The following is a 22129-nucleotide window of genomic DNA, read 5'->3' as shown; positions in this document are numbered from 1 at the left end:
CGGCGCTGCCTCCATGCCTTAGACATGTGGAAGAAACCTTGGTTCTTGAATCAGGGCCCAGTGCTGGGAGCTCCTGGTCGCCGTGTAACACTAGCGACGGATGCTTCCCTCACTGGCTGGGTTGCGGTCATGAGTGGCCACCCTGCCCGCGGTCTGTGGAGTGCTCGCCATCTGACATGGCATATCAATTGTCTAGAAATGCTAGCAGTTTATCGTGCACTGAAGCACTTCCTCCCAGACCTAAGGGATCACCATGTGTTGGTGCGCACCGACAACACATCAGTGGTCTCTTACATCAACCACCCGGGAAGGTCTGCGTTCGCGCCCCTTGTACAAGCTGGCGCACCAGATCCCAGGACAAACTCCTCTCACTCAGAGCAGTATATATTCCTGGGAAACTGAATGTGGGAGCAGACATACTGTCAAGGCAGGGGCCGAGGCCCGGGGAATGGAAGCTTCACCCCGAGGTGGTGGAGCAGATATGGAGAGTTTTTGGCAGAGCTCAAGTAGACCACTTTACAACTCAGGAGACAGCACAATGTCCCCTTTGGTTTCTCTCTAGTTCATCCAGCTCCCCTGGGACTGGACGCTATGGTACAGACCTGGCCGAGGCTTTGTCTGTACGCATTTCCCCCTATTGCTCTGCTCCCGGGAGTTCTGGCGAGAGTACGCTGGGACGGGGTCCGTCTATTGTTAGTAGCCCCGTTCTGGCCGGGCCGAGTATGGTTCGCAGATTTGGTCTCGCTCCTCGACGGCTCTCCTTGATGAGATACCGATCAGGGCAGACCTACTCTCACAGGCGCAGGGCACGATAATTCACCCTCGCCCGAAGCTGTGGAAGCTTTGGGTGTGGCCCCTGAGGGGGCGCAGTTCATAGCATCCGGTCTCTCAACCGAGGTTGTTGAGACCCTCCTCCAATCCAGAGCTCCCTCAACGAGGAAACTGTACGCTCTGAGGTGGGAAACTCTTCACCTCATGGTGCAGAGACCGCCAGCTAGACCCAGAAAACTGCCCAGTTGGTACAGTTCTGGAGTTCCTATAGGCCAGGCTCTCTGCAGGGTTGACCCACTCCACGCTGAAGGTCTACGTGGCGGCCATTGCGGCCTACCACGCCCTTCTCGATGGTCAGTCTTTGGGAAGACACCCCTTAGTAACACGTGGCCCCTACTTTATCTGGACTTTGCACCTGGCATGACCAAAGCGTTCATATACCCTCGAGCGGGATATGTTCCTAAGGTCCCCTCTGTCACACCACAACCTGTAGTGCTGCAGGCTTTCTGTCCTCCTCCCTTTCGGGAGCCCGACCAAGAGAAGCTAAATTGTATGTGTCCAGTTCGAGCACTGGACTCATACGTCCACAGAGCTGCCCTGTGGAGAAAAACAGACCAATTGCTTGTATGCTATGGTCACCCCAAGAGGAGTTCTCCTGCTTCTAAGCAGTCTATTAGTCATTGGATAGTCGAGGCTATCAAACGCCACCTATGAGTCCTCTGGTCGTCCCCCGCTGTTGGGAGCCAAGGCTAACTACACACGGGGTATGGCGGCCTCCAAGGCCTTTTTGGCAGGTGTATCCATGCTGGACATCTGCAACTCTGCGGGGTGGTCCACGCCCTCTACATTCGCAAGATTGTATGGCTTAGACATGCCGGTCACTCCAGGCGCATCCGTTCTCTTGTCCTAAGCTGTGCTCTTCGGATACACACTAGGCAGGGGTTTGGTAGTCTGGCAGTGTTGGTACTCGTTCCCCAAAGGGTTCGACGCAGCTTGAGTTCCTGAAGAGGACGTCTCTAGGTTACGTATGTAACCCTAGTTTCCTCGAGGGAACGAGACGCTGCGTCTCGGAGCCATACCCCCCGGCACCCCTGCCAGCGCTTGCTGGTACTCAAACCTGATGCCAGCTGCGCGGCATGTGCTTTTATAGCTTCCTGTCGGTCGCTTACGTCCCCCCCGCCCGTGACGTCACGCTCTTTCATTGGACTGATTTCACACGATATTCAGAGTCGCTCACGCTAGACGCGTTCCCCCAAAGCATTCGACGCAGCGTCTCGTTCCCTCGAGGAACTAGGGTTACATACGTAACCTAGAGACATTTTTGTAATATACCTGCCATACAATTGTCAATTTGTATATTGTCATTCCTTACCTACTTATTCTATATTTTTTTTTTTTATTCTTTTATTATGTGTTTTTTGTTCTGTCGCTGTCAATCTGTTGCACTGCGAAGCTTCTATCACGAAATCAAATTCCTCGTATGTGTAAGCATACCTGGCAATAAAGCTCATTCTACTGTCTTAACAAGGGGTGTATACTTTTTTATCCAGTTGTTTACGAGATCAAATAATGAAATAATTAGTAAGTATCATGAATTAATTTTACTCACTAGCAGCAGAAACACTGAAGCTCCTTATGATGGTGAATCTGCTGCTCCTGATCTGTAGTTTATAATCTCCAGAGTCTGTGTTTGTGGTGTTTGTGATGTTCAGAGATCCAGTCTGATGATCCAGCTTCAGTCTGTCTCTGAATCGCTCAACTGAACAGATTTCACTCTGATCTCCGGTAATTACAGCGATACGAATGTCATTAAAATACCATGTTATCGAATTATTTGGGTTTTTCGTTACATGAGTGTCTAAAGTAACAGATTCTCCCTCCTTCACTGACTTTCTCTTCATTTTATGTCGTTCAGCAGCAGGAACACCTGAAACACAAACCAACAGCTGCTTGAAGATCTTTTTAGCACTGTAAAGCTGCTTTGACACAATCAATATCTTATAAAGCGCTATATAAATAAAGGTGACAACTTTTACTGCAGGAAAAACAAAACAACTTACACAACAATAACTGTGCATAGAAAAGTGACTTTCAAGTTGCTTTTTGGACTGAAAGTCAGGAAAGAATGTTAGTTCATGTTAGTTATGAACATATTTAACATACTTTTGATTAACACCAAATTCTCTTGCCACTTTGGTTGATGAACTAAATGTCAGTGAGGATGAAACGATAAACAGTTAGTAACAGATGTCCCAGAGAAGCTTATCAGAGATAGTGAGAGTAGAAACAGTCATCTCCATTGGCTGAAGTGCAGCACTTTAATCAATCTAAGCTGTTAAAACTAAGAACTCACAGAATTATACAACAATATGTTTAATAGACACAAATGTTACAGTTCTGCTCTAGCCTTCAAACTAAAACTAGTTTTTACTAGACTTGACAGACAAGGGTTATTTTTAGGGTTTTAAAACCTCATTGTAATTGTTAGAATGTCCAAGGATCAGCATTCTTGAGCTAAAAGTGATCAGGCAGACCAAACCACAAGCCTTAGAGACACAGTCTACAGCGTCACAATGTACAAAATCAGTCATAACTATTAAAACTTTTAGTCACAGACTCAAGTGTCTTATTTTGTTGGAATCAGATCGATCATTGTCTTTTAAGAAATTTCGGATTTTAATTAACTAAATTTAACAAGTAGCAAAAATCTTTTTGTATATACAAGTAATAAACAGACTTCAAAGTAATAAGGTACTGGAGACTCAGATCAGTCTTAATGATAACAAAACCATTCATAGAAATAAAGTTTGGATTTGATAAATAATTCCATTCAGTTCTATACATTTAAGTGTGTAGTTCAGTAAATGTGTTTTTGAAGGAATTCTCTCTATGTGTGAATTAAAATACAGGTAAATAGAAAACACCTCTGAATGTCACAGCCAAAAATATCACTAAACACTTTAATGATGTTAAAAATACAAGGATCGCTTTCAAACATATTGACTCACCATGAACAGCAACGATGAAGATCTTGGTATTGCTGCTGGTGCTGCGGACACTGAAAATGTGGTCCCAGTTGATCAGTAGATCATAAAGTCCAGAGTCTGTGGTTCTGATGTCTCTGATGGTCAGAGATCCAGTCTTACGATCCAGCTTCAGTCTGTCTCTGAATCTCTCATTACCTTTATTACACAGAACATCTGTACAGATCCTTCTATGACGGAAAGGATTATATTCTAAGATTCTAGCTATTGCAGTTTGATTAAAATACCATGTAATCTTTGTTGTTAATTCAATTTGAAAACTATTCCTTTTTTTTGGTATAATTTGATCCCTAATCTTTTCTTCTTGGTTCAATAGAACACCAGTGTGTAGAGTGACTGAATCTCCCTCCATTACTGACACTCCGTCTGTATCAAAACTGAAAAAAACTGAAAAAGAAATCAACAGTTAATTGTAAGACAGACAATATTATATTGTTTTGGATGTCTACCTACTGATTTTTCTACAGATAGTGGGTGGCAGCAGAAGAACATCACTGATTCTCACATTCACTCATCAGACAAACATACACGAGTCTCACATTTGATCTTGAACATCTTAATGAACATCATACAATACTTAATGAACATCATACAACACATGGACATTAATATTACCCATAATAATACTTTAGGAAAATGTGTTAAATGATCTGGAGAGTGGAAGTAGACAGGGCTGCTGTCTAATATGGAAGCAGATTAGTCTCAAATATAATTCACGCAAAAAACACGATTCACACATGCGTAGACAATTTCACATGCATGAAACCTAATTCACGTACACACAAAAAAAATTCACGTGCGTGAAAAAAAAATATATATTCCCAAAAAGCAATTCACATGCGCAAAATAAAATTATATATTCATATAAAATAACTTTCACACAATGCAAAACACAATTCGTAGACTTTGAATGTTTAAAATGTACGAGTGTCTGAATGTACAAATCGTCATTTACTACGAATCCACTCGGATTTGTGTTTTTGAGACTTTCCTGGCAGAGCTCTCTTTCTACGAATTGTGTTTTGCATTTGTGAAATATATTTTATGAATATATAATTTTATTTTGCGCATGTGAATTGCTTTTTGTGAATTATTTTTTTTTTCACGCGCGTGAATTTTTTTTGTGTGTACGTGAATTAGGTTTCATGCATGTGAAATTGTCTACGCATGTGTGAATCGTGTTTTTTGCGTGAATTATATTTGAGACTAATCTGCTTCCATAGTCTAATGCTCTGTCCAGATACACACACTTGCAGTTCTGGCCTGGTCTAAGTGTATCTGATCATGCATCATGTTCTGGAAATAAATCCTGAGACTCAATTTCATTATTAATTCCTAATTGCAAACAAACAAGGATATTTCACAAGATTATGAGGTCAATTGAAAAGTGAAATGCCTAAAATGCTTGAGAGTAAAAATAACCAAAAGCCAGAACACGAAAAGAGACTTTCTCTAAATTCATTAACGATGAGATTTAAATGTGAATAACATGCTTTTAAACATAATGACTCACCACGAACAACAACAGAGTAGGATCCTATTCTAAAACTGTCATGTCCCCCATAGATCGAAATTCCATAATCTCCAGAGTCTGTGACTGTGGTGTTTGTGATGGTCAGAGATCCATTTTCATTCACTTTCAATCTGTCTCTGAATTCCCGATTAGCATATTCACATGACAAATATATACAGTTACCAACTGGATATCCAATGCCATCATGATGCAACAAAATATCCTGATTTTGTGTTTTTCTCATATCATATTTTAGAGTGAATGAATCTCCCTCCGTCACAAACAATGTGTCACTATCATCAGACATAACGTTACCTGGAGAAGAAATTAACAGTTAATTATAAGACAAACAAAACTGCACAACAGGAAAGTACTGTGAAAATGTGTTTCTACAGATCATGAACAGTATGAGAAGATATACATAAGATGTGAATAGTTTGTGAATTTATATGTAAGATGATAAGTAGAATAATACATTCACATGCAAACAGACAGCAGAAAAACAAAGAATTTACACATTGTGTCATAAGACAAACATGCATAGGTTACATGAGTCACAAGGTAGATAAAGAAAGAAACATGACATCACTATAACTCACCATACACGAGTAAATACAGGAGCAATGAGAACAATTTTGGGACAAACTTCATTTTTTAGTTTTTAGTTTTTACAGCTTTTGCCTAAAATGAAGACAGATTTAGTAAAAAAAAAAGCACTCTTGTCCCTCTTTTCTTTTTCTTCTTCTTTTTGTTCAATGGCCGTTCACTCCTTACCACCACCTACTGTATATCTTGCGCACATGGGTGATGAATATGTATTGCTATCAATAAAAAAATAAAAAATAAAAAGTTGTAATGCCCCAGCCACCCCAGAGGATCAAGCTTCAGCTGGAGCTGTGTGTTCAGTTCCTTAAGCTTCCACACTGGGCTCCTGAACCTCTGAGATGAGCAGAAGCATCATGATCCTCATCCTCAGACACTAACTCCTGTGGTCTAGTCCTGTAAGCTCTAAAAATGTTCAAACCACCTTATATATCTGACTATCGCTCAAACCCTTTCCCAGAAGGTCCACAACGCTCACTGGCCTGTTCATTATATTGCTGCAAAGAGAGTTAAGCTGATCTTCATATTCACCACATTTAAAAAGCACATGCTCTACTGTTTCAAAAACATCACATTCATCACACACACCATTTTCATGCTTCCCCATTAATCCAAGTGTTGAGTTTAGTCCTGTGTCCCATAATTAATCTAGAAATTAACCCAACAAAAGTATACAAATATCTCTTGTTCCTCTGTTTCATTAGCTAAAATAAAAGTAATCACACGGGAGACTCATTACACACTGTAAACAGAGTGTCTTACTACAGGGAGATAAGAGGGTCTGTACACTATATGAGGATCTGTATCACATTACAGCCTTGACCTCATTAGATTTCAGTAAGAGTTGTGTGACACCCAGTCACTGTTTACAGATACCATAGGAATGAAGGAGAAGTGTCGTAAACTGAATCTGACGCAAAAGAAATAACTGAAAAACATCTGGCCCTGAGTGACATCAAAGCTCTATTTGCTAAATGCAAATACATGTTTTTATACAAGTTTTAAATTTTAGCCTTAAAGGGATAGTTCACCCAAAAATTATGTCATTAATTACTCACCCTCATGTCATTCCAAACCCGTAAGGCCTCCGTTCATCTTCGGAACACAGTTTAAGATATTTTAGATTTAGTCCAAGAGCTTTCTGTCCCTCCACTGAAAGTGTATGTACGGTATACTGTCCATGTCCAGAAAGGTAATAAAAACATCATCAAAGTAGTCCATGTGACATAAGAGGGTCAGTTAGAATTTCTTGAAGCATCGAAAATACATTTTGGTCCAAAAATAACAAAAACTACGACTTTATTCAGCATTGTCTTCTCTTCCGGGTCTGTTGTGAGCTCGTTCACTGCAGTGTAGTGATATCCGATTCGCGAACGAATCATTCGATTTAACCGGTTCTTCTTAGAGAACCGGTTGAACCAGTTCAACAAATCGAATGAATCGTTTGAGAAGGTTCTCGTCTCCAATAAGCATTAATCCACAAATTCTTTAAGCTGTTAACTTTTTTAACGTGGCTGACACTCCCTCTGAGTTAAAACAAACCAATATCCCGGAGTAATTCATTTACTCAAACAGTACACTGACTGAACTGCTGTGAAGAGAGAACTGAAGATGAACACCGAGCCGAGCCAGATATCAAACGAAAGATTGACTCGTCAGTATTTGCAGTGTTGGCCCTTCTTTTTCAGGACCTCTGCAATTCAACTGGGCATGCTCTCAATCAACTTCTGGGCCAAATCCTGACTGATAGCAACCCATTCTTTCATAATAACTTCTTGGAGTTTGTCAGAATTAGTGGGTTTTTGTTTGTCCACCCGCCTCTTGAGGATTGACCACAAGTTCTCAATGGGATTAAGATCTGGGGAGTTTCCAGGCCATGGACCCAAAATTTCAACATTTTGGTCCCCGAGCCACTTAGTTATCACTTTTGCCTTATGGCACGGTGCTCCATCGTGCTGGAAAATGCATTGTTCTTCTCCAAACTGTTGTTGGAAGAATTTGCTGTTGGAGGGTGTTTTGGTACCATTCTTTATTCATGGCTGTGTTTTTGGGCAGAATTGTGAGTGAGCCCACTCCCTTGGATGAGAAGCAACCCCACACATGAATGGTGTCAGGATGCTTTACTGTTGGCATGACACAGGACTGATGGTAGCACTCATCTTTTCTTCTCCGGATAAGCCTTTTTCCAGATGCCCCAAACAATCGGAAAGGGGCTTCATCGGAGAATATGACTTTGCCCCAGTCCTCAGCAGTCCATTCACTATACTTTCTGCAGAAGATCAATCTGTCCCTGATGTTTTTTTTTGGAGAGAAGTGGCTTCTTTGCTGCCCTTCTTGACACCAGGCCATCTTCCAAAAGTCTTCGCCTCACTGTGCGTGCAGATGCGCTCACACCTGCCTGCTGCCATTCCTGAGCAAGCTCTGCACTGGTGGCACTCCGATCCCGCAGCTGAATCCTCTTTAGGAGACGATCCTGGCGCTTCCTGGACTTTCTTGGACGCCCTGAAGCCTTCTTTACAAGAATTGAACCTCGTTTCCTTGAAGTTTCTTGATGAACCTATAAATTGTTGATTTAGGTGCAATCTTAGTAGCCACAATATCCCTTGCCTGTGAAGCCATTTTTATACAACGCAATGATGGCTGCACGCTTTTCTTTCCAGGTCACCATGGTTAACAATGGAAGAACAATGATTTCAAGCATCAGCCTCCTTTTAACATGTCAAGTCTGCCATTCTAACCCAATCAGCCTGACATAATGATCTCCAGCCTTGTGCTTGTCAAACATTCTCCCTGAGTTAACAAGATGATTACTGAAATGATCTCAGCAGGTCCTTTAATGACAGCAATGAAAATGGCAGTGGAAAGGTTTTTTTGGGGATTAAGTTAATTTTCATGGCAAAGAAGGACTATGCAATTCATCTGATCACTCTTCATAACATTCTGGAGTATATGCAAATTGCTATTATAAAAACTTAAGCAGCAACTTTTCCAATTTCCAATATTTATGTAATTCTCAAAACTTTTGGCCACGACTGTACACTTTCAATGGAGGGACAGAAAACTCTCGGACTAAATCTTAAATATCTTAAACTGTGTTCCGAAGATGAACGGAGGTCTTATGGGTTTGGAACGACATGAGGGTGAGTCATTAATGACATAATTTTCATTTTTGGGTGAACTATCCCTTTAAATGCACTGTAATTTGATTGGATAAAAGCGTCTGCTAAATATATCAATTTTATTTAAATGCCTGCGTCTCCAAGATGAAAGCCATTCAAACAATCTGGCCTTCTTCAAGCAGTGGACAGGCCTAAAGCAGATGGAGTCTCCTTTGAAAAACATTTTGATATATGGAAAAGACTGGCACTGAACCAACCAATAGCCCAGGAGTCAACTATGGACAACAACAAGTTCAAGCTCAAGCTCTAGACTCTGTCAACCCATGGTATGGGCCTGAGCGAGGTTTTTGGGGCTGCCCAGAGAATCCTACAGGGAGGAATCAGCTTTCAATAATATCATCTGATGCTGACAAACAAACAATGTTGCCGGTGTTAGGCAGGACTAAGCCAGTCATGATTACTATAGTGCTGCCTTTACTTTTTTAACAAGTATGCCTTGCATTGACTCAAGTCTAGAAAATAAGTAAAGACAATAGAATTCCTGAGATTAATGCAGCTAGTTTGTACGGCTACTGTAAGAATAAACCTAAAAGACAGAGAAATAAGGATCCCACTTCTAGTATCAGAACATACACACATTAATTTATTGGGCAGAGACTTTGTGAATGGACTAAAGAAGCAGAATATGTGCACACCAGATATACATAGAAGCTGATGAGCGTTTCTAGGTAGGAGATTTAAGAAGATGTAGAAAAAAAAACACTGCTAAAAAGTGAGTTTGATTGCACAATGAAGTATTATTATAGTAAATATCAAAGCTTTGAAAAAGCTGGCAAACAGACAGAAAAGGTTTTCAAACCCATATAATCTCATAGTACATAATAGTGTTGTCACGGTACCAAAATTTCAGTATTCGGTACCGATACCAGTGAAAATCCACGGTTCTCGGTACCAATTTCGGTACCAAAGCAAAACACAAAAATATGCTAATTAAAAAAATAAATAAATAAACTTTTTATCACTAAAAATAAAACCAATGCTATTCTTTATACTTATTTACAATTGTGTTTTAAGTTTTTCTACAAAGAATATAATTATGAAAAACAGTAAACAAGTTTCAACCAAATTTAATAATTTAATTTAATTTGTCTTTTAATTAATGAAATTTAAACACATTAAATTTTTTGTTAAATAAAGGGGATTTGCTATTAAAATTAAAACATGGAAGAAATATTGTGTGATTTATTTCTTTAAAAAATAAAGTTTTATTTTTTTTTCAACAGTAGTAGCAGTATCACATACATTCTACTAAATAATAGTAATATTTCTAGCACAATGCCTTTATGTAAAAATGATCTTTTATTTTGACGGGTTGCAGTGTTTCCCACAGCCTTACTCTATTTGTGGCAGCACTCCCCCGCCCCCACATATACATATATATGCAAATTCATTTTCTGCCAGCAGGAGGCGCTTTAAGAGCGGGAGAGATACAGGATTCTACGGTAACGGCTGCAAAGCAGCGCTGAGCTCACAAACGCTGCCTTATCAAGCATCACATGCAAGATGAAATGAAAATGAAATCGAAAATTTTCTAAATACAGTCGGTTTCCTTATAAAATACAGTGATATAAAAACACCCGCACCGGTTTTTGATTTTGAAACGTGCAGTGCTCATGTTTATTCAGTGAAGTCATAGCCTTTTGGAAAATCTATTTGTGGTGGTCAGTTTTGATATTGTAATAAATCAATGTGTGGGAAACCCTGGGTTGCTGTGAATACCTTTAAATTGACACTGGTTTTACTCAAATAAAACTGTAAAATGCTTGTGAAGTGACTCAGAACAGTTCTGGTGATGTTGTTTATGTATTTATGTCCTCATTGAGACGCAGATGCTGGAATTACTGCAAGCGTCACGCGCTTCAGTCTATGTAGTAAACAAACCCGCACGTCTCTGCCATTCATTCATTCACACAGAGACGCGCAGAACAACAACAAAAGAACTTTTGCGGCTTAACATTTACAGATATTGGTCCATATGGAGATTTGATTGGATTAATTTAAGCTAACTTTGACAAATTTGGTGATTGTCATTATTAAAATGTAAGTTTCATTTTCATGACTGGATTTTGAGATTCCGTCGCGTTTTCTGCTTTGCGGAAATCATAGCGCTGTATGCGTCAAGAACCGGGTTTACCGGGTACTCGGTACCACCGGTACTTAAAGAAACCTGGTACCGTGACATATTCATTTTTTTAGTACCGACTTGGTACCGAAGTACCGGGTCTTTTGACAACACTAGTACATAATAGCAGAACATCTCAGGTTACGAATGTAACCATGGTTCCCTTAGTAGGGAACGAGACACTGCATCCTCTAGGGGTCGCTATGGGGAACACCTCGTCGTGACCCGTGTCTGAAGCATACATTGAAAAAACAACAACTTGTTGGCCGGCGACAGCCTCTGACGTCACTACCGGCATGACTATAAACATGCACCGGGAGAACACGTCATTCACTTCTTCGTCTGAAGCTTGTGTCCGAAGCATGGCAGGGAGCTAGAGGATGCAGTGTCTCATTCCCTACTCAGGGAAACATGGTTACATTCTTAGCATTTTATACTAAGTCTTGCCAGTCACACAGGGGCTACTGCTAGCTTTCGCATAAGTTTGCTGAAAGAGCTGTCTCAACAGATCTTTAGTAGCAATACCCTGTTTAGATAGGTATCCGAGGATACATAGTTGGAGTAACGCCCAAGATGAACTGGGCTTTTACCAACTCAAGAAAAGGCACGAAGCAACCGAACGAAGCCCTCACCATATAGGATTTTAGAAAGAACACAGAATACTAGCATGCGAACTTACCAAAGTGTGGATTTCAGAAAGTGTGCAAAGACTTCACGTGCACACTTACCATAGCATGGATTTTCAAATACTGTTCGAAGGAGGGGCTCTCGTGGCACTCTGATTCGAGTGGCTCATAGATGGAATGGTTCATCTCAAAACAGTATGTTTGAGAGTCATCAACTCGATCTGTGGAAATAATACTGGAGCGCTCTGGAGAAAAAACAGAGAACTCAGTCTCATATGAGAGGAGAACTCCGAGCTCAGAGTAGCGCGCTCATAGGCGACCATTCTTGGAAAAAGGGAGCGCTGCTAAACTACCATGAGAATCACCCAAATAGCCCCTCATGTTGAGGGAAGCAATGCTTGAAGTGTATAAACAAATACATACTGGCTGAAAGAAGCCCAAGGAGCCAAGGTCTAATAATCTCAAGAAAGGGAAAGAGGCAGAGCGCGTAACCCTTACCGTACAGGATTTCAGAAAGTGCGTGCACGAGTCTTGCGTGCACACTTACCACTTACGTGGATTTTAGTAAGTGCGCAAAGTGTTCACGTGCACACTGACCACCATGTAGTTTTCAGAAAGTACACAGAGTTTAAGGTGTGTACCTAAAGGTTCCTAAGCATCGCAGAGGCTCTGAACTGCACGGGAGAGGCAAGCTCAAATTTTACAAACCTCTGGCGAGGGGAGCATCACCTGAGGCAGCATATACAAGAAGACTTCTGTAACTGCCACCTCCACTTCCCGCTGGATGCGAAAGCACAACTAAGCACTCACCCTGAGGGGTCTCCTGGCCGGACATCCATGAAATTCCCTACAGTGCTGTGCCAGGCCTGATGATCAAGGAGGCTCTCGCAGAAACCTGTGATCTCAGCTGCCTAATACCGGAACATGAAGCCGGATGGCTGGTGCTGGTGAGTGTTTAGTAAACACTGTAACTGAGCACTGCAAAGGAAACTCACAGAGTTTATTAGTAGACACATAACCACCAGCAATTTAATACACATAAGTATATACAGAAAGGGTTACATACTAACCCACCCACCTGCGTTGGAGCCCCGCTCAAGGGGCACCTCCTTTTAGTCCGGACCATCAGTAAGGTGGTTGCTATGAACATAGAACCAGCCAAAACATTATAGGTCTAGCATAGGAGACTGTTATGACACCAGGCCTAACCTCGATCAGGTGGAGAGCTGGTGGTTACAGGGGAATTAGGAAGGGGAGGATAAAAGCAGAAGTTAAAAATCCCTAAAGGGAACGAGTAGATACCTCGGTATTGCTCTGTTTCAGATGAGAATGCTGCGTCGTCTGGATCACATCCCTTAGGTTCTGCTTACCTCCTCATGACCCACGATTCCTCTTACCCCTGCCCGCAGGTGGGGGAGGAGCGCGAGTTGTGAGACTAACCTTCTGTGCCCGTCTTTGATCCTCAAATCGAGACAGGCCAGGACCCCTATGTTGTTCGGGCTCAGACATGGACCTTCGTGGAACGAAGGATCTTAAAGCAGCGGAGTGCGTCTTCGTCTCCCTGAACTTCTCGATCACTGTCTCAACGGAAATACCGAAAAGTTTAGAAGGCAAAACCTGAGCATCAAGAAGAAAGCCTTTTCTTTCTTCCAGATGTCTGCCAGGTTCAACCACAGATGTCTCTCCGTTACCACTATGTCCGCCATAGTCATGCCCATGGCAGAGGTGGCCTGCTTGGTAGCCTGGAGAGAGATCTATGATGCGGCACAGCTCGGCTACCTGATCAGGAGAAGGCCCTCGCCTCTATCCAGGTTTCTTAGCAGATCAGTCTGATATGCTTGAAGCACCACCATCGTGTGTAATAAAGCCACAGCCTGACCTGCTGCCGTGTATGCCTTGCCATTTAAGCAAGATGTATTTCTTGAAGGGGCTTAGATGGCAAGGAGGAAGATTAAGAGAGGATGTCTCCCTCTCAGAAAGAAAACTCTTCTACAGGGGGCATCTTCTCATAGACGTTTTCGCGCATCGCCTCGATGTCGGCACAACTCTTATGCCGAAACCAATGGATGCGAGAAGAAAATGGTCTCTTTCATTTCTTTTTGATCTCTGTATGGAGATCATGCAGAAATGGAAGGCTCACCTGAGCTGGAGGGCTATGGTCAGAAAGATAACGCTCATTGAGGTTTTTTTTTTTTTTTTTTGTGGCCTCACAGCGTCACCTTGTTAGCGCTCTTTCATGGCAAGTCCAACTTTGCCTTGGCGTGATCCATAACCTCCAACAGCTCTACATACGTAGGGCAGGACAATTGAGAAGGCTCTGCCTCATCCTCAAATATCTCCTGCTTTTCCTGGGTAAAAACCCAGCAGAGCACTAACCTCAGTATCAGAAAGTGTTAAAGATATAACATCATCCTCCCGAGGCTCTGTCTCGTCCGCCACCATTACGAGCGCGAAAAGGAAAGTCCCTCTTTAAACCATTCAGACAGATCCACCTGTATTCTCATGAACTCATTCTCCTTTCCAATTTTTCCAATTTATTTATCAACTCCATGTTGGTGCTTTTGTATTCCTGGCATAAATTAGTATTAGGCCTTGTTCAGGGGTGCTAGAGATCTCGATGAAGATTAGTGACAGCTTTTTAGTAATTATAAAGGGGGTGTTTGTTGTGCGGTTTCTGTGCTATATATAATCCATTCAGAATTGTATTAAACTTGTTTTTCACTCTGCTAAGACCAACGTCCACATACATGCTGCAAAGTTTCGGGAATTACATCAGCATATAAATGCGGGATTCACAGTTGAAATAGCTATGATTGACATATTGATAGCAATATTTAGTTCCTGAATAAAGATGTTTGGACTGAAATGGTTGAATAGTCTGCTGACTGACAGACTCACTCATAATAATCCCTTGCCGTCACCTACTGGACGTAACTATGTAAACTGCACTAAAATCGTTGAAAAATCTCCACAACACTAACACACAGACTGACAGCCAGTCTTGTCACAATATATATGTTTCATATCTAATAAACTAGTTTCTTGCATTTAAACTAGCCTTTTGGAACAAACATTATTATCACAAAGTGATAAAAATTAAAAATACTACATTGCTAAATAATGCTAGAATTATTCTGTTGGACGTACATTACTGTTCAAAAGTCATTTCTGTTACCCAAGCCTGCACTGATTTGATCCAAAATACAGTAAAAGCAATAATATCATGACATATTATTACAATTAAAATAATAATACAATAGTTAAAAATTTTCAGCATCATTACTCCAGTCTTCAGTGTCACATGATCTACAGAAATCATTCTAATATACTGTTTTGGTGCTTAAGAAACATTTTAAAATATTATCAGTGTTGAAAACAGTTGTGTATCATTTTAAAGGAAAATAAGATGATTTTAAATTTCATGGCATCAACACCTCTCAAAAAAGTTGGGACAAGGCCATGTTTTCCACTGTGTGGCATCCCCTCTTCTCCCGTCTAGGGACTGGGGAGACAAGTTGTGAATAAAATATAAGTTTATGAGATTTGTAAATTATTCCATTCCTTTTTTTACTCACAATTTGTACAGTGTCCCAACTTTTTCTGGAATCGGGTTTGTAAATAACACTCACATTTCCTTCTTGAATTTCACTTGCAAGAGTAAATTAAACCAGGAGATGCAACCAAGAAAATCAGAACAGCAGAAACAGCAGCATATATTCCTGTTCGGTCAGCTGAGAACATAGAGGGCCCGATAATACACAAGGAGCAGAGCAAGTGTGTTTGCTCGTTTCAGTCCGGCGCTGTTCGCATTTTCCCGTCCAGCGCCACGTCGTTTAATTAGCAAATGCATTTGAGCCCATTTGTGCGCCCATGGGCGTGCTGGTCTAAAAAAGTGGTGTGTTCAGGCACATGCTATTTTAAGGAGTTGAAAATAGACTGCGCCATAGACCAACTCAAACCTGGTCTAAAGTCTGGCGCAATGTTTTTTCTTTGTTATTTAAAGAGCGTGTTAGTATAGGTGGGTCCGCAATGCGTGTACACGCTGCTTATTAAACACAGGGATACACAGCAGCACACAAACATGCCAAATATTAAAACATAAAGGATTGCAATGCATAAGAATTTTTAGTAGGCTAATTAAATATATATAAATATATATATATATATATATATATATATATATATATATATATATATATATATAAATGCCTACATGTCATAATGGATAGTCATCACATGTATCAGAATTAGGCTATCTATTTGCTCGCACATGAGCAGCTTCGTTTCATCTCGGATGTCATGGCACGAGCGCAACTGGCTCTTTAAAGGGAATGGAAGATGAGACTCTGATTTGTTTATTGCACGTTACACCCAAAAAACACCCATTACTCATTAAGAGAATAGGAACAACCCGTTTAGACCATGCGCCCAGGTGTGCAAACTGTTTTTCCGTCGTTAAAATAGCAAAAGTGGATTTGGACACGCCCTGCACCTGCGCTGTGCGCTTTACACTTTGCGTTTAGATCGTTAAAATAGGGCCCAATGTCATTATTATAACTGGGCAACTGATAAACTGATGATAATATGATAACATTGATGTGAGGGGAGGAAGGCATGGTTACACCCCAAGCTTAAGACCAATGTCCAACCTGTCTAAACCTCAGTTATTAATCACCTTTTTTTTTTTTTTTTTTTTGTCATCCACAATGAAAACATTTACTGTGTTGATTTTAACATTTCAAACTGGACTGTTAAACTGCTCAAGGGAAAGTTCACTGAATGACTAAATGATACTCACTAGTGACAGTAACACTGAAGCTCTTTACACTGGTGACATGGATTGTGCTGTAGCTGGTGATCTGTAGTTTATAAAGTCCAGAGTCTGTGGTTCTGGTGTTTGTGATGGTCAGAGATCCGGTCTGATTCACCTCTAGTCTGTCTCTGAATCTCTCTTCATCATCTTTACACTGAAAATCTGTACAGATTTTACACTGATCTCCAGTGATTACAGTTTCATTAAAATGCCACATTATGTCTGGTTTGTTTATTACATGAGTGTCTAAAGTAACAGATTCTCCCTCCTTCACTGACTTTTTCTTCATTTTATCTCGTTCAGCAGCAGAAACACCTGAAACACAAACCAACAGCTGCTGGAGGATCTTTTTGCTGAAAACAACAAACAAACTACACAACATAAAAGAACTGTAGACTTGAGTTAAAATAGTTAAAACTAGCCGATGGGGAATTTTATTATTATTATTGTTTCTTTTATATATATATATACTGAACTAAACTTGTAGTTAAATAAATGTCACTTCAATGTGCCTTTGAAGGAATTATCTATTCTGTAAACTATATCTATGTGAATTCATATGAAAGAGGAAAAACACATCTGAATGTCACTGAAAAATATCACAAAACACTTTAATGATGTGATTTAAGACATAAAACATAATGACTCACCAGTGACAGTAACACTGACATTCCTCTGGATGCTGCTGCTGCTGTTTATCTCTAGTGTATAATCTCCAGAGTCTGTGGTTCTGATGTCTCTGATGGTCAGAGATCCAGTCTGATGATCCAGCTTCAGTCTGTCTCTGAATCTCTCAGCAGGATTATTACACTGAACATCTGTACAGATAAAACTGAGATCTCCAGTGATTCCAGCGATAAGCATGTCATTAAAACGCCATCTAATCTCTTCTTGTTGGTTTGTTTCAACAGCAGTGTGTAAAGTGACTAAATCTCCCTCCATCACTGATACTTTGCCTGAATCAACAGAATAACCTGAAGAAGAAATCAACAGTTCATTACAGGTCAAATAAAAGACCATGTTCTATGAAAATATTTAGTCAATTTCCTACCGTAAATATTTATCTAAAAAATGTCGATCAGTAATATGCTTTTTTTTTGCACCTTCAGATTCCAGATTTCTCAGCCAAATATTGTCCTATCATAATACACCATACATCAATAGAAAGCTTATTTATTCAGCTTTCAGATTATTATTATTATTATTATTTTATTTATTTTTTATTGACTCTCATGGCTGGTTTTGTGGTCCAGGGTCACATATAAAAATTCCATTGGAACTCAGTGGTAGGAAAAATAATCTCCTTATATAATAATTTTACAATGACTGCTGTATTTATTTATAAACAAAATAAAGGGCTGGATTTAGTCACAGCGTCTTTTTTATTCACAAAACTCAAATGGAATAGAAAATTCAGAACTCAAGATATAACTTTGGAACAGAACAAACAAACATCGATGAGATCACACAACAAGCGGAGGTGCTGTCTCTGACTGAGGAGCGCATTCAAACCATTTAATGCACAGCTAGCTGTGGACTATCTGCTGAGATTCATCAGGCTTAAATTGTGAGAGACTGTCACCACAGATTCCTGACTTTAACCCCGTTGAAAGTCTTTGGGATGTGCTGGAGTCGACTTTACACTGACTGCCCCAAAAAAATAAATAAAAAAAACCCACCATTTCATCAAACTTACATTAGCTTTGATAACATAGTAGACAGACTTGTTTAACAAAAATACATAAATAAAAATAAAAATAAAACGTATTGAAGGTAGATAATGATCTGGGCCCGGTTCCCCGATAACGCTCACTCTTAGCGCGCTAAGAAGACTTGAAAGATATATCTTACCAAAGTTGTTTATGTTCCTAAGTGTGTTCCCCGAAGTGTCCCTTAGGAAGCTTCTTAACACACTGCCTCTTACGTTCGACGTTACAGAGGCGCTGTCCCAAGTGAAGGTGCTGAATTAGTTGGCATCGATTGCTCAGGAATCGATTTTCCCCTTCACGCGAAGGTGGATTGCAGCGTTAAGAAAGACAACACGTTCTATGCAAATGAAACATTCCTCAAATTATTCCAGTAACATTTATTTTAACATAGTTTAAGTTATCAGTAAAATATAGACTAATAATTAAATTATCAAATGTTCAGTAATATGTTCACACGATATGCTGTGACGGTTAGACGAACCGGGTATCCCTCGCTAATCATCCACCCTCCTTATCCCGTTGTGTCACTTGTGCCGCTTCTTGACATGGGTTTAACGACTTCTAAAAAATATGTAATACACTTTTATATTAATGGTAAGGTACTTTACAATCAGAATTGATTGGCAAGCAGCTGAAGTTACTTCTGTTTAATGCGGTATTGATTGCCATTGGTTAATGTTTCCAATAAAAAGAGAATGAACAGAAAGAGAGAGAGTTAGATACAGAATATGGCGGGGAAGCAACGTAAAAAAAGGGCACCAAGCTTCTCGTCAGAGGAACTTGAAGTTTGCTGGACCTTGCCACCAGGTCGGAGATCACACCCCTATGGTCCACTGTAACCTGCACGTTTATGGCCGCGTATCCCTTTTGCTATATGTACGCCTGATCAATCACTGATGGATTGGCGATAGGGATGAGTGTGCCATCCACGGCCCAAGACTCTGGGGATGGCAGCAATGGCATGACAGCCCTGCTGCACCTCATAGACCTCCTGACGTGTTGCCGGCAGCCTCATGTAATCCCCGGCATGGCGGAGAAAGGCGTTGGTGACAGTGTGGACGCACCTCCACACCGAGGTCTCACTTAGGCCGTGGCCCTCTCCCACTACCTCGATGAGCCTGGCAAGCGCAGGTCAGAGAAGGTCCAGCAGCTCCATAGTGAGTTGTCTTGGGAGGCAAGTTCTGTTACCTGTTTAGTTCTGATACCAAATAAAGTCAACTTCATAAATAGGGCTGTATCCTAGGTCTTAAAATGTCCATAACATAAAATCATTGTTGAGCCACAACATTGTTAACATACCATAGTTTGACTTGTACTGCGCTGCGCTGATTTCTACAGACTGCTGCACAGTGGCGGCGACTAGCGTCTTGAGCTCAAACAACGCTAAGAGAGAGCTTACAAATGGTCCAGACCAACCTTACGAAAGTGTGACTCACAGAAGATATACTTAGCGTACGAACGTGTCGGGAATCGTGCCATAAGGTTAAGAGAGAGGTTAAGAAATAGGTTAAGAACTACTTAGCGATAAGAACGTTTTGGGGAACCGGGACGTTTTTTTAATCTTTAAAAAATTACTGTCTTAACAAGAGGTGTATACTTTTTTTATCCACTTGTATACGAGATCAAATATGGAAATAATTACTACGTATCATGAATTCATTTTACTCACTAGAAGCAGAAACACTGAAGCTCCTCATGATGGTGAATCTGCTGCTCCTGATCTGAAGTTTATAAAGTCCAGAGTCTGTGGTTCTGGTGTTTTTGATGGTCAGAGATCCAGTCTGATGATCCAGCTTCAGTCTGTCTCTGAATCTCTCATCTGTACAGATCTTACTCTGAACTCCATTGATTACAGCGATGATAATGTCATTAAAATACCATGTTATCAAATGACGTGGGTATTTTTTCACACGAGTGTCTAAAGTAACAGATTCTCCCTCCTTCACTGACTTTCTCTTCATTTTATGTCGTTCAGCAGCAGGAACATCTGAAACACAAACCAACAGCTGCTGAAGGATCTTTTTAGCACTGTAAAGCTGCTTTGACACAATCAATATCTTATAAAGCGCTATATAAATAAAGGTGACGACTTTTACTGCAGGAAAAACAAAACAACTTACACAACAATAACTGTGCATAGAAAAGTGACTTTTAAGTTGCTTTTTGGACTGAAAGTCAGGAAAGAATGTTAGTTCATGTTAGTTATGAACACATTTAACATACTTTTGATTAACACCAAATTCTCTTGCCACTTTGGTTGATGAACTAAATGTCAGTGAGGATGAAACGATAAACAGTTAAAACAGATGTCCAGAGAAGCTTATCAGAGATAGTGAGAGTAGAAACAGTCATCTCCATTGGCTGAAGTGCAGCACTTTAATCAGTCTAAGCTGTTAAATCTAACAACTCACAGAATTATACAACAATATGTTTAATTAACACAAATGTTACAGTTCTGCTCTAGCCTTCAAACTAAAACTAGTTTTTAGCAGACTTGACAGACAAGGATTATTTTTAGGGTCTTCAGTGTCACATTGGCTTGCCCCGATCAGCCTGATGGAGGCACTACAGTGATCAAAAGTTCGAAATCACTCATAAATATTCAAACTTTTAGTCCCAGACTCAAGTGTCTTATTCATCACCTTTTAAGGTATTTTGGATTTTAATTAAATAAATTTAACAAGCAGCAAAAATATTTTTGTATATACAAATAATAAACAGAGTTCAAAGAAATAAGATACTGACTCGGATCAGTCTTGATGATGACAAAACCATTCATAGAAATAAAGTTTGGATTTTGATAAATCATTCAATAAGTGTGTAGTTCAGTAAATGTGTTTTTGGAGGAATTCTCTCTCAATGTGTGAATTAAAATACAGGTAAATAGAAAAACACCTCTGAATGTCACAGCCAAAAATATCACTAAACACATTAATGATGTTAAATATACAAGGATCGCTTTCAAACATATTGACTCACCATGAACAGCAACGATGAAGATCTTGGTATTGCTGCTGCTTCTGCTGCTGTACCGGATGAAGTGGTGGTTGTCCCAGACACTGTTGATCAGTAGATCATAAAATCCAGAGTCTGTGTTTGTGATGTCTCTGATGGTCAGAGATCCAGTCTGATGATCCAGCTTCAGTCTGTCTCTGAATCGCTCAGTGTCATTATTACACTGAACATCTGTACAGATCCTGCTATGATGGAAAGGATCATATTCTAAGATTCTAGCTATTTCAGTTTGATTAAAATACCATCTAATCTTTTGTTCTTGGTTCACTTGATCACCAATGTGTAGAGTGACTGAATCTCCCTCCATCACTGACACTCCGTCTGTATCAAAACTGAAAAAACCTGAAAAAGAAATCAATAGTTAATTGTAAGTCAGACAATATCATATAATAGGAAAATGCTGTGAAAATATTTTTCTACAGATTGTTGGTGACAGCAGAAGAACATCATTAATTCTCACATTCACTCATCAGACATACACATTTGATCTTGAACATCTTAATGAACCTCATACAACACATGAACATTAGTATTACCCAAAATAATACTTTAGGAAAGTGTGTTAAATGATCTGGAGAGTGGAAGTAGACAGGGCTGCTGTCTAATGCTCTGTCCAGATACACACACTTGCAGTTCTGGCCTGGTCTAAGTGTATCTGATCATGCATCATGTTCTGGAAATAAATCCTGAGACTCAATTTCTATTAATTCCTAATTGCAAACAAACAAGGATCT

General features: G+C 40.2%; 1 protein-coding gene across 6 annotated transcripts in view; it reads right to left on the bottom strand.

Moving 5' to 3' along the window:
• LOC122141564 overlaps positions 1–22129 on the bottom strand; it is a 181540-nt gene that overhangs the window by 155498 nt on the left and 3913 nt on the right. For 5 of the 6 annotated variants that reach the window (XM_042749343.1, XM_042749341.1, XM_042749339.1 and 2 more), the window contains exons 3-4: positions 21360–21737; positions 2381–2698 (exon numbers count right to left, since the gene is read on the bottom strand). In XM_042749343.1, coding sequence (XP_042605277.1) covers positions 2381–2698; positions 21360–21737 — 696 coding nt within the window. Of the gene's footprint in view, positions 1–2380; positions 2699–20049; positions 20368–21359; positions 21738–22129 lie in introns of all 6 variants that reach the window. The other variant, XM_042749344.1, reaches the window with a different exon arrangement.

Source organism: Cyprinus carpio, chromosome B22 (genome assembly GCF_018340385.1).
Source record: "Cyprinus carpio isolate SPL01 chromosome B22, ASM1834038v1, whole genome shotgun sequence".
In the NCBI taxonomy this organism is placed as follows: domain Eukaryota; kingdom Metazoa; phylum Chordata; class Actinopteri; order Cypriniformes; family Cyprinidae; genus Cyprinus; species Cyprinus carpio.
The sequence above is the reverse complement of the archived record's forward strand: the minus strand, read 5'-3'. Positions and strand labels throughout refer to the sequence as shown.